General features: G+C 45.8%; 3 protein-coding genes across 3 annotated transcripts; 1 reads left to right on the forward strand and 2 right to left on the reverse strand.

Moving 5' to 3' along the window:
* Positions 1–534: 534 nt before the first annotated feature.
* Positions 535–4761, reverse strand: PVX_083455 (hypothetical protein, conserved; the record flags this gene model as incomplete). The annotated part of the gene is made up of 1 exon (XM_001614240.1): positions 535–4761. The coding sequence occupies one exon, from the start codon at positions 4759–4761 to the stop codon at positions 535–537; it is 4227 nt and encodes a 1408-aa protein (XP_001614290.1).
* Positions 4762–5548: 787 nt separating this feature from the next.
* Positions 5549–8704, forward strand: PVX_083450 (hypothetical protein, conserved). The gene is made up of 7 exons (XM_001614239.1): positions 5549–5767; positions 6112–6365; positions 6466–6547; positions 6744–6807; positions 6968–7041; positions 7178–7289; positions 7445–8704. The coding sequence occupies exons 2-7, from the start codon at positions 6278–6280 to the stop codon at positions 7493–7495; spliced, it is 471 nt and encodes a 156-aa protein (XP_001614289.1). The 5' UTR covers positions 5549–5767; positions 6112–6277; the 3' UTR covers positions 7496–8704.
* A 107-nt stretch (positions 8705–8811) lies between these two features.
* PVX_083445 (phosphatidylinositol transfer domain containing protein) lies at positions 8812–11950 on the reverse strand (the record flags this gene model as incomplete). Its single annotated transcript, XM_001614238.1, has 1 exon — positions 8812–11950. One exon carries the CDS (start codon positions 11948–11950, stop codon positions 9152–9154), a length of 2799 nt encoding a protein of 932 aa, XP_001614288.1. The 3' UTR covers positions 8812–9151.
* Positions 11951–13190: the final 1240 nt, after the last annotated feature.

Below are 13190 nucleotides of genomic sequence, written 5' to 3' on the forward strand. Positions count from 1 at the left end.
ATTATTTTTTTTTTTTTATTTTTTTTTTTTTTTGTGCTTCCTAACCGTATTAAACGCAAATTCGTTTTAAAAAATTAATGAGTAAGTCTTAGCAGCCTATCAAAGGAGCCGCACGCACACACACACACACACACACACACACGTGGGTGGGTGCAAAGCTGTCCACTTGCGCGAACGTACATGCCTGTGCGTGGGCGCGCTCGCACATTTGCTATTCTTGCAGAATGTGCTGCGTGTAGGAGCTTTGCAAAAAAATAGCGATTCATTTGAGAACAAAAAAAAGGCGAAGTAAAGGAAACGAAGTGGAGCCAGTGAAGTGGAGGCGGCGAGACGAAGCCACGGCAACACGAAGCCACAGCAACACGATTATTCAACAAAAAAGGGTAAAAGGGAAAATGCGCCATGTGCAACAGCTCAGCGGCGAAATCGCCCCTCCGCCAACCGCTAATCCGCTAAACCGCGCTGCGCTACACTGCACTGCAAAAATGACAAAAAAAATAAACCGCTGCCACGCTGAGCCCAGCCGCGCCAAACTCAGGAGTCCAAAAACTCGCTGACATTCTGAATGTCCTCAGACGCCGTTTCCTCCGTGGCGTCATCGTACGAGCTGTTCACGTAAATATTATGCGTAATGATATTTTCGATAATGTTTTGGTAATTCTGCTTGTTCCTCTCCTTCTCCTCCTTAATTTTAAAATAGTTGTGCAGGGCCTTGAGGCAAAAGTACGTAATGAAGATGACAATGCTCAAAATGAAGAGGAACAAAACCCAGTTGACATACTTCTCCTTCTTGGTCAGCCGGTATACCCCCCCTTGTAGCACTTCGCGAACGATTTCGACTTTGTAGGGGTTTCCCCCAAATTCGTCAAACACGATGACGACGTTGATTCCTTCGATGAGCCAATCAGTTGGTATGCGCATGTACCGTGTCAGTGGGATACTAATTAAATTTTCATTCGTTGCAAATTTGGCTTTTTTTTCCTTTTTCATTTTTTTTCTTTTTTTTAATTTTTTCTCTTCATTTATTTCATTTTCGTAGCTTTCCTTATCGTCCGTTATCCAGAAGCTGCCCAACATGTGGTTGTTGATGTAGACAAACCCGCGACTCAGCCCGTCAATTTCGTTCAGCTTTTCATCGTAAGCAGATAGCTTTAGCGAGTATTTTGATCTTATGTAGTCCACATTTTTTACAAAATAGAGCAAAGTGTACCACGTTAAAGGCGAATTGACGCTGTTCTCATTCACCTTGCTGAATTTGTTTAAATGCTTAAAAATCCCCGTTTTGCAATAATACTTAATTTTGTTAAAAAAAAAGGAGAAAAATCGAGAGGAACACATGTTTATGAACGAATTGGTTAAACTTTTCATTTCCGTTTTTTTACCACCCAGCAGTGTTTCAAAGTTCATATTTTTGTGTTCCACCTTCTCGCTTCCCCTTTTTGATGTTGCCCCCTTCTTTGGCCCTTTTCTTTTCCCCCTGTTTAGCAAATACGGCTTTATACACGTGTAGTCAAACATGTTGTACATTTTCTTGTACACTTCTACGTTTTTCTCGTTTTTGATTATCTCCCCATGCAGACCAACACAGCTGTACAAGTCGTATTCATTCCTCGTGACGATGAATACAAACGTGTTGGTGCTTTCCCCCGAGTAGTAATTGTGCACACTTCGTTCGTTTTCATCGTACATGCTGTTGCAACCATTTTGGTTGCTACGCACATCCAGCGTTGTGTGCTCCAAATCGTCGAAGATGCTGCCTCGCTGATTGGACGTACTGTTTGTAGTTCCCTCTTTGTCTGATTCTTCCTGCACATCGCTTTGCACACATGTTTTTCTCCCCTTTTGGTGCTCACCCTTTGGTGAGTTATCGCCTGACCCGTTCATATTTTTTTTTTTTTTTTTTTTTTTCCCTGATTGTGTGTGTGAGTTCAGGGCTAGGTAGCCATTTTGTTCGTCCACTTTGGAGCTTTCATTTGTATTATTTTTTTTTTTTTTTATTTCATTTTGGCTAGCTCCATCTTGAAAAAAAAAATAATCCTTCTTTAAATCATTCACATTTATATGGTTGAGGAAGTCCGTTCTGATGTTCTCCTTTGGGAAGCCCAGACCCAGATTTGCGCAAATAATGTAGACCTTCTTCGCGTTCACCAATTCGATGTACTTGTACTCGTTAAACCCGCTGTAAATAAACTTACCGTCTGCATACACATACACGTAAAAGCTATAATTGCTGAGGAACAGCTTCACATAGCTGACGTCATCTCTCATCGAAATTATGTACCACTGGAATTTCGTAAAATCGAGGGTCACATAAAAATGGTTAAGTACGTTAATTTCGTGCACATGGTGTACATAATTGTTTGGGAAGAAGTTAGAAAATATTTTCATATGCTTTGCAACGCTTTTCAGAAGTAGCCCTCCCCTTGTGCGACTTTTTATGCCCTCCTTGCGGTCCTCCTTCAGACACATCAAGGGGCCCGCCGCCGCCGCGTCTAGGGAGTACAGGTACTTATCAATCGGGGGGTACACCTCCTTTCTGTTAATAAACGAAACTTCGTAACTGTAATTGAAGGAAGAATCGTAGATAATTTTCTTCTTATATTCATTATACACAATGCAGCTAAAGCTGTTGATGCTGTAATTCAGGGGCCCAACCTTCACATAGGTGCTTCCCTTAATGTTGTGATTGCAAATGATCTTAATAGCGCCATAGTCGTACATTTCTATGTTCGTGGAGATTTTCACTGCCCGTATGTAGTGCTCACTTTTCAGTAAGTGGTGCCCATACTTGTACAGAATTTTGAATATCTTCTTAATGTGTGAGTATAGGGGTTCCTTCTGGTTAAAGTACAGGTCCAGCGGCTGCCCCGTCTCTTTACTGTAGTGCTCCAAGTACGTGTGCGTGTTGTTTATATTATTGCCACTGTAGAAGGGGAATATGTTGAGGAACACCCCCCCCTTGGCCAGGAACACCAATATGTTGTACGTCAGGTCTTTGAAGTTTCTTATGTGGCCAATGTAGTTGTTGCTGCTGTATGCGCTCTGGGCTCTTTTCACGCCCACGCGGATTTCCCCTTGGGGGGGGGCCTCCGGGGGGTCTTCAGAGGGGTTCCCCTCGAGGTCTTCAGAAGGGTTCTCCAATGGGTCCTCAGAAGGGTCCGCCGATTGGTCTGCGGAAGGTCCCGCTTCGCCCCTCACTTCGTTTCCCCCCCCTACTTCGCTCCCTATTTCCCTTCCTACTTCGCGCTTAAAACTCCTGCTCCGGCGCGCTACCAACTCGCTGACGGGGGAAGCCACCGACGGGGAGGAGTCGTACACGATGGGCTCCTGAAAGTGGCGCCTCAAAATGCTCGGCGAGTTCACATTATGTATGCTGTATTTGGCACCGGTCCAGACCTGCGACCAGATGCAAGGCTTGTTTAACTTTACACATTCATTATCAAACCAGTTGTTATGAAAAAAATGATTGTAGCAATTGTTCCCCGCATAGGAGTTAATAAGCTCGTCCTTAATGAAGGGATAATTCGTCGTCAGCGTGTTCATTTTTCCGAAATGCATTTGCACCAACTTGTAAATTTCGTTAATGTACATCACCCCCAATTCGTATTCCTTTAAAACTCTCATATACTGGTTAAACCTAGCGTAGAGGACATACCCTAGCGTAAGAATGTAGCTTCTTCTAACCCGTTTGAAGAAGTTAAGAATGCATTGGAGGAAGGACGCCCCTTCCGATTGGGAACCCTTAAGATAGCTCTCCACATTGCACAAATTTCTGAAATAATTCCTCCTCTTCAAATCTATGATTACGTACATGTAGTAGTTATCGAACGTGTGGTCAATGTTCAGGTAGATGATAGGCCCGTTATTCACGCTGGCATATTTTTTCAGCTGCGGTAAGATATAGTTAAACCATTTTATGGCTCTCTTGAAATAATACAAGCTGTAGACCTTGTTGTACGTATGATCTCCCTTCCCGTAGGAGGCCTTCTTCCTGCCTATTTCGTCTTCTATGTGTTCTCGCTTCACATTTTGGGGGTCCTCATTTAAGAAAACGTTTCTTTCCCTCCCAAACACGTTGCTAAAGGAGAAGTAGTCTCCAATCTTTTCGGCAACCCTTTCCGCAATTTTTTTCTCTTTTTTTACCCCCTCTGCATACGCCCCCCTAATGTACTCATTCACCCCCCTGCTGAACAAAACATACGTAGGAATATTAGCGTTATAAATATTGTCTATGTAGGGCCCTATGTCTAAGATAACGAAGAGCCCATTCGACGCACAGAAGTTCAGCAAGTAGAAAAGTTTGGACTTGGAGGTATCATAGAAATCTTCCAAATATTCATTTTCAGGCCAAAACAAAAAGGTATATACGGTGTTAAAATTTAACTCCTTTATTTTGTTCAGCACTATGTAAATGTCCCGCACACTCATATATATGTATGGGATGTAGGCGCTCAAGATGAATGTCTTCGAGTGGTTAATATAGATTAGCCTATTCACATGGGACACTTCAAACCCGGGTTTGTTTTGGTTGTTTTCATTTTTCCCTAGACCTTTTTCTTCACATGTATGCTTTACAAACTTATACGTTATGATGTTCCTCTCCCTTTCTTGCTGCTTCTTCCCGAACAGCTCCCTCAGCTTGGACACCAGCGCACTCCCCAGGCCATCTCTCTTCTCTGTAGTAGAACAAGAGCAGGCAAAATTTGCTTCTATATTTGAGCCGAAAAGGTACAAGGCGCATATTAACAGGAGGGGGTTCATTTTATCCGAATATGGGGCTGTTTTATGGGGCACTCATTGTGCTCTTCTGCGCATGGCGGTTGGGAGAATGCTGCGCGGAGGAAAGCAGTTGGAGGGGGGTTCCCTTTATGGCATTCAACTTTGCAACCTGTGAAGAGTCTGCCCTATCTGTCTCTCCCAACAGCGCAACACGTGCCGCTTCCCCGCTTTATTTATTTCCCTCCGTTTGGTAATATTCTGGTGTGTATTCTTCCCCCTTTTTTTTGGCAGCATACTGAATTGCAGGGAGTGTGGCGAAAATGCCTCTTCACGCAAACTGCAGCACCCTTAGGGTTGGGCACTCTGGACTGCACACTTATAACGAATAAACCGCACACGTGTGCTCCCTATTTCATGCCGGAACAAACACACGCCAACCCATTTGCATGCCTACCAGTATGGGCAACCCCGCAAAGGCAAACTCGGTTTTTCTCTCTCCCCTTTTTTTGTCACTTCCAGGTGAGAGGCTACCAAGGGGCAATCTCGTACATGGTATGCTTGAGGTGATAGCAAATTGGGGCACAAAAAAAAAATAAGCCAATATCAATATCATAATAAAAGTAAAAATAAAAATAAAATACCCTGCTTGCGCCCTTCTGTGAAGATTCTTTCTGCACATCCTTGGCCCCCTTAAAACGGTTCCCTTTTTCTCTCGAACAGAATTGCAAAAAAAAAAAAAAAAAAAAAATGACTGCACAGATTGCACGCACAAAATATGCTACACTGCGGCCGTACCGAGAGAATTTTTTTTTCTTTTCTTCCCCTTTATCAGCATCGCAACGTGTAGATATGAGGAGCAAACCATTAGGTCATGGCTCTAGAGCGTTCTTTTCCTTCCCAACTATCGTAGTTGGTTGCCAAAAAAAGTTTAGCTTTACCAAGTGCTATGCATACCATCCCGTAGGGGCACTTCCCCAGCAACGTTTTAGCTAAAGAAATTTTTTTTACCGGCGTACTTGCGTGTACAAAATAGGACCCCCCCCTTCAGGTAAGCCACCCGCAACGGGAATTCTCGCACCTCTTGAGGCATACATATATCCCTGCGTGGATGATTCACGCTCGTGTGGCAGTCTCCCCCTTGCTATGTGCACATGGGATCTTACAGCTCCTCCAGCTGCGTCAACGAGTGCGCGCATTTGATGGGCATCACCTGCATGCGGCGTCGCCTTTTTACCCCTTTTACCGCTTTCCCGTTTACCGCTTTGCTCGGAAGGCACGGGGAAGGGGTGCACCTGGCAGAACTACCTCCACCCCCGCTACCCCTTCGGGAGAGGGGAGCAGTTGGGGCATCTCCCTCGCACGTCCCATTTGTCATTCACGCAATCGCTTCAGACTGCCTAACGAGGATGCCTCCTTTCCCCCCCTAGGATCTCCGTCCACCGAGCGCGCACAACGAACCCACCCCAAAAGAATGCCCCCAAGTAGCTCCTCCCAACAAACCCGCTCGTAAAAATAAAAAAAAAAATAAACACTACCCAAACGCAAAGCCGCATCAAAAATGAAGAACACCGTGCTTCGAATAAAAGCCGAGTTAGAAAACGTTAAGAAGCTATACTGTGACGATGACTTCCTGTGGATCTTCAACAGTACGGATCGGAGGGAGCTTATATGCCCGCTGAGCGCTGCTTATCACTGCCCAGTATTGCCCACACCTCACCCTCTCTTCTGCCCCTCCACATTCCCCAGTCAAGGACAGCACGTCTTCCCTCACGAGGGAAAACATCCAATTTAGGAACACCGACGTTCTGGACATTCCCAACAGCAGGGGGTAGGGACTCACAAATGGGGGGCTGGTTTCCCCGCCTCTGCGGACCCGCATGTGGGCACACATGTGAACCTCCAAACAAGGGAGCTACTAACTCATGTCTAGACAAGCAGTATTTGCATTTGTGCGGTTTCACCCCTCCCCACATCCTTCCCCCCTGCTTCCCCTATTATGTAATCCCCCCCTTTTGACCCCGCAGAACGGCCAATTTCCTTCTCAAATGGACTGAGTACCCGAAGTACTCAACCATAAACTTTGTTAAGGTATAGACATGGAGCAGTTGGAGAGATGCAGATGGGGCTCCATCTTCACATCGTCATTACATGCGTGTTCTTTTCTGAATATGCATACCCATTTTGCATACATTGATTGGCGGCGTTATTTTATCCTCCCCTTTTTCTAACCCCGCCTTCCTCCCTGCAGACCAAAAACGGCTGCTCCTACGACAGCGGAGCGGACAACGACTGGAGAGACTTTGCCACCTTCGAGTGCCGAGGGTACGCCATGGGAGCGTGCCGAGTGAACGGCTTCGCGTTTCAGCATACCATTCCGCCTGCCACCCTGCCGCTCTGCCACCCTGCCGCTCTGCCACTCCACCGTCATGCCGTCATGCCGCCCCCCCCCCCCCCGCAGGATCGAACTGGTGGAGTTCCTGCCGCACGGCAACTTCATCGTGGAAGACATCAAGGGGAAAATTTACTACGACGTGAACTTGTCCGACCGAAACTGGTGTGACTACAACCAGGTGAGCGTCTTCCAGTGATCGGCGGCTCCCGTGCCGCTCTGTTTTTCCTCCTGGAAAGGGGACCCCCCACACGGATGCATAGACCAAAATGGGCATATAATGGTGTATTTTTTTTTTTTTTTTTTTTTTTTTTTTTTTTTTTTCCCTCCATGCAGGACCACGAAATGTGCGTGGGCATTTACAACGTGGAGCATGAGATATATTAAAAGGAAAAAAAAAAGGAAAAATGATGAATGCGACAATTCAGTTGCACTGAAATGAAATTGTAACTTAAATTATAAATTAAAATGTTTGCTTATCATCAAGGGCAAAGCTGCCCGCACGGAAATGTGCGCCGTGCAGGGAGTTTTCAAAAATGAAAAAAAAAAGGAAAATAAACAGGAAAGGAAAATAAAAGAAAAGAAAATAAAAAGAAAAGGGAAAGGAAAAGCAAAATGGCTAACATGGCGAAAGCAAAGGCAAACGTGATAATGAACGAAACACCAGCAACACGTAATGAAGAGGACAGAAAGACGAGGTGAATGGCGAAGGGACACACAGTTAGGACGAATACATTCTCGTACGCGCAACGAAAAAAAAAAAAAAAAAAGAACGAAAAGGAATGTGCATGCGGTGAAAGGACGAAGAGGATAACACAGTGAAAAGAAAGGGAATGAAGGGGTGATTTTATGAGAGTGATCTGATCTGATGTGAGTGATTTTATGAGAGTGATTTGATGAGAAGGATAGGGTGGGATAATGTGCGATTGGAAAGTTGTTAGGTAAAATGTTATTACCAAGTTGTTAGGTAAAATGCTATTACAAAGATGTGAGATAATATGGGAGCATATGCGAAAGGCAATTCGGATGAAGGAGGCGCGCGGCTGCCCTGCCGGCGGAACCGCGCGCGCCAAGGGGTGAAGCAAATTTACGCGCACTTATGCAAACTATGCATAGTTGGGCCATTTTATATATACCTTCCTCCTTACGCTTATTTTTATTTAAAAAAAAAAAAAAGAAAAGAAGGGAAAAGAAAAGGAAAGAAAAACACGTAAGGTACGCATGGAAAACTTCACTTCAGACGAATTCGTTTTCCGCTTAATCAAACAACTCTGCGTAGAATGTCTACGGAGGCACAAACACAATTTATCTCAGCGGGCATGCCCTGTAATATTTCCTCCGCCCACAAAAATCTGCTCGTGGCGGAGCCTCAAAGTGGCCGTTCCGGTCCTCCTACAAATGGGGGAGAAATTTCTCCCTTCCCACTGTAGATGCTTCCATTTTGGGGCACACTCTCCCTCCGGGGAGATGGCAACACTGTTCTTTTTAAAATACTGCCCAGGAAAACTGCACAAAAATATACCCAATCTAGAAGGAGCCCCGAAAAAAGGAAACTGCTCTACTTCCTATGGTTGCCTCGAAAAGTCATTTTTTAAAAGATCACCGGTGGCTATCGCATCATTTGCTTGCTATTTGGAGACTTTCTTCTTTGTCCTCCCACTTCTGTGTAAACACGCGGGGGTCTCTTAAATGCACAAGCAGGGTTCTCCCTATTTTGCATTCTTGCCGTAGTAGCGCTTCTCTTGGAAGGCCTAACTCGGCTCTCTTCTGATGGCTTTACCCCAGCGTTTTCACTCCACTAAGGAAGGGGTCGTCCATTCCTCCGATTGGGCCCCCACCACCCATGTTTTTCCTCACCGATGGGATCTCTTCACCAGGATGGCCACGGTCCAAAAATGCGCCTCCATGATTTGGCTTAAAAAAAAAAGGCTTCACATTACGATGCTTCCACCACCGCTTTAAAACCGCTTTACAACCGCTTCGCAACCGCTTCCACCACTAAAGTGTATTATCTCCGTTCGTTCTCGCGCCCAGTCGCTCCCCTCATTTCTTGCCCAATAAGCTGCCCACATACTGGGCGTACTTCCCATTCTGGGAGGACAAGATCTCATTAAGGTCGCTCAAAATTGAGCCCTGAAACTGAGCATTCAGCGAGTTGGAGGCGAAATTCAGGGTGGCCTTGTTCAGCTTGTAAAGGGTCTTGAAGATCTCCTCTCGGGGTTGTTCTCTCCTCTGGCCAGATAGGAAGGACGTCACCGAGGTAAGGCTCGCTGGGAAGTTGCTCACGTAAAACTTGTGCACATTTCCATGGCCGAAGCAGGACTGATTCCAATACTCATAATATACGAATGCGCATGCGCAGAGGACGGCAGAGAGGAGAAAATAAAAAAGGGATCTAAATCGTTTATAAATTGACATAGAGGAATACACAAAAAATAGCATTGAGAGGGTGTAAAAGATGGCAAGGGATATGTCGCTATCTTTTCGGCTCATGTCTCTCCTTCCATTGTGCATACTCTCCATATTTTCTGCAAACTGGTCTCCCATCATTTGGCTGTCCTCCATGGCACTGCTACCCACGTTGAAGAACAACCCCTCTGCGTTTCCTCCTTGGCGAGCGTAGAAATGGTCTACATCAATTGGGGTGAAAAGATCAGTCCTTCCTTCCTCCCAAAGGGACTCACTCTTGAGGGGAAAGAACATGTCTTTTTCTCCCTCCCCATTGTTAGCCGCTCCATTGGTGCACCTCCTTTCGGTGAAGGGGTTAACCATCAGTAGGTTTTCCCCCCCTTTGAAGTTCCCAACACTGTTCACATTGAAACGTTTCAAATCTTCTGCTGAAAAGGGGCTCATAATTCGACCCTCGAGGGAACCCATTTTATTTCTAGTCACGAAGACGTGGTGTAACTTCCATGGGAGGTCCGCTCCCATTTGAGTAGCACCCCCGTTTAGCTTCTTCCCCAATACGCTATCACCGCTGTGCTTTCCTCCTGCCATGTGGGGCATCATCACCGCTGCTTCTCCCTCCTCTGTCAGGAGAATATCCTCATCGTCCACGTTATGCACCTCTCTCAAAACTCGGCTCCTAATTTTGGTATCACTCGGTGTAACGAGGGTCCTGCTCTTCTCGACCTCCTCTTCTACCTCCGCCAAACCTTCTTCCTTTCTACTGGAGGATAGAGACTTGTCGGATTTTTTCTTCTTACCCTCCTCCTTTGAGCTTTTCCCCTTTGACGATTTACCCTTAGACTTCTTCGTCTTCTTGGGTCGTTCTCCCTCGGCCAGTTTTTCGGTGCTTTCGCTTTGACCCGCTTCTCCTTCTGCTGTGGTGGTGGTGCTGCTGCTGGTCTGTTCCTTCTGCGCATTGGCTCCCTCCTCCACATTTAACGCACTCGAATCGGTTGCCTCCGCCTCTTCTCCCGCTTCTAAACTCTGCGAACTGCCTTCCTCCTCCGCTTGACTGGGTGCAGCCGCTCCCCTGAGTTTGGAAGACGCTCCTCCGTCTAGGCTACCTTGGCTTTCACTTGGGTCGGCACTTTCCTTCGCTTCGACCACTTCTGCCGCTTCCGCCGCTTCCACCGCTTCCACCGCTTCCCCCCCTTTTGCTTTCTTCTTTTTGCTCTTTTTGCCGTCTTTCGACTTGGAGCTCTTCTTACCGCTGCTGCCCTCCTCCCCGTCGGCTCCCTTTTTCTTTTTCTTCTTCTTCTTCTTCTTCTTCTTATCTTTGCTCTTTTTCCCCGATTTTTCGGCCAACTCGGATGCGCTGGTACTTTCACCGGACGGGGCACCACTAGCACTGCCAATGCCACGACCCACTTTGCTGCCTGGAAACTTCGAATGCTCATCCGTCGGGGGAAGAGGCGTACAAGCGGTACCTCTATTCGCAGGGTCGCTCTTCACAGCGTCGATGGACGCCTGATCCATTTCCAGATGCTCTCCATCATCAAAATCGTCAGCAGGTTGTTGTGCGAAGGGGGTGTTCGCTTGTCTATCAGCCATAAACTGAACAGCCACAGACGAATCGGTTTCTACGTCTAGCCCAACTTCTTTCCAAAAGCCTTCCAACTTGTTCTGTATCTCCGCCTCGAACGCTCTTATCTGCTCATCCGTTAAGTCAATCCATTCGTCAATCCAGCTGAGGGCCTTTCGGTGGTACTTCAGCAGACTGTCCTTAATCACGGTGACGATCCAATTTTCTAATTTAGAGCAAAACATTCCAAAGTAGGGGATATCAATATTAAAGAGTTTATAACAAGTCATAATCACTTTGCTATTTTCAATCCAATTTTCGTCTAGCTTTCCTCTCTGTGCTCTTTCACTGTAGAAAATGGTAGGGTCTTCCTCAGGGAGGTAATCTTTATAGGCCACTTTGTCATTCACTATATCTATGAGCACGACCTTCCTCTGTGCTAGCTGCTCATCCGATATGTTAAAGGCATTATCTTCTGTGTTGTAACCTATATGGTGAGTCGATTCTACCTGCACTTGTGCCTTTGGAAATCCAGTAGCTTCGTACACCGTCTTCAAATACGGGTAGCTATTCCAGGACTTTTCATCTATAAGGCAATATTTTGGATCTACAAAATTGAGTAGCCACTTTGGGATTTTATTTACAAGGTTCATTCTTTTGAAGGTGTAGTCTCCTGGCTCTCCATTTTCATCATCATATGTTCCCTTTTTAAAAAGCACTAGACTCCTTCCGTCCGTTTTTTTATTGTGTCCCACGCCGTGGATGGTGTTTTCCGTATCCTCGTGCGACACCTTGGCCAGCAGGTACTGCTGGCAGATTTTGTACTCCTCCATGGTGAGGGGCATGGCCAGCCTGAACTCGATCAGCTTCATCTTGGCAAGCGGGGGAAATTCAATTGGTTAGCGGTTTGTTTGAGAGGTGGTTTATGAGAGATGGTATGTTTGAGAGAGATGATTTGTTTATTGGCTCGCTTTTTTGCTCGCTTTTCTGCTCGCCTTTTTGGGGGGCTTCTGCCGCGGGCGCGGGCTGGAATGTACACGAGGGGTAAATATGCACGTATATACGGGCCCAGTAACTCCGCTTTACAGCTCTGCCTTACAGCTCTGCCTTACAGCTCTGCCTTTCTGCCCGGGAGCTGCGCGCTAGGCACCGGATCGGGTGGGCTCGTCCACGGGTCACTTCGCGCGTGCCGGGCCGGGCGGATGACCTATCTGTATGGTTTGATTAGGCATACAGGCGGGGCGGCCTATTATCTATACGAATAGGCGCGCGCGTAACCGCTTGAGCGGGCCGGAAATCTGGACTTGCGGATGTGCTTCTACCTGGCTTAGCAAAAGCACGGAACGTTCTATCCCCTGGTGCTATTTTGGTTCATACGATATTCTGCCTGCCATGTGGCGAGGATCAATGTCTCCATGACCAAGTAAAATGCGGGGGGGATCTTCCAAGCGGAGCAACTTTGTAGCTTCTCCAAATTGCGCTCCTCCGGACCGTCAATAGGTGGTAACTGCTCGTGTCCGTTTTATGCGGCAAAGGATATGCGATTGATCGGTTGGTCAATCTCAAATGGGGATGAACTTGGGTTTTTCATCCAACTGTATTGTGTTGATCACTCTCCCGCTTTCTTCTGGCGAACGGGAGTGGCAAATGGGTATGGCGAATGAGTATGGTGAATGGCGAATGCTAATATTTTCTTGGTTTTTTTTTTTTATCATTATGATGAGTTCTTTTTTTTTCTTCGTTTATCTCATCTTCTACTGTTCATCGCAATTCCGCGCTTTCTGCGCTTCCGTACGATTAATGATGACAAGAATTATAATCGCTATTATTGCGATTACTGCGATTTCTTCGATTGTATTGTTATTCGCGTTATTTGGGATTGTTTTATTTTTATTTATTTTTTTTTTTCATATTTTTGTATTTTTTTTTTTATATTTTTTTTTTTTTTTTTTTTGCTATTCTAAAAGCTTCGAAAAAAAATATCCCCAACTCCGAGATAATATTAACACGATTACGTTCGTTTCGATTCGACTCGACCCGATCCGTTTTCGCCAATATGTATTATGCATTTAATTTATATGTCCATTTATTTGCTTATTTTTTTATTTTTTC

This window comes from Plasmodium vivax, chromosome 12 (assembly GCF_000002415.2).
Source record: "Plasmodium vivax chromosome 12, whole genome shotgun sequence".
NCBI lineage: Eukaryota > Apicomplexa > Aconoidasida > Haemosporida > Plasmodiidae > Plasmodium > Plasmodium vivax.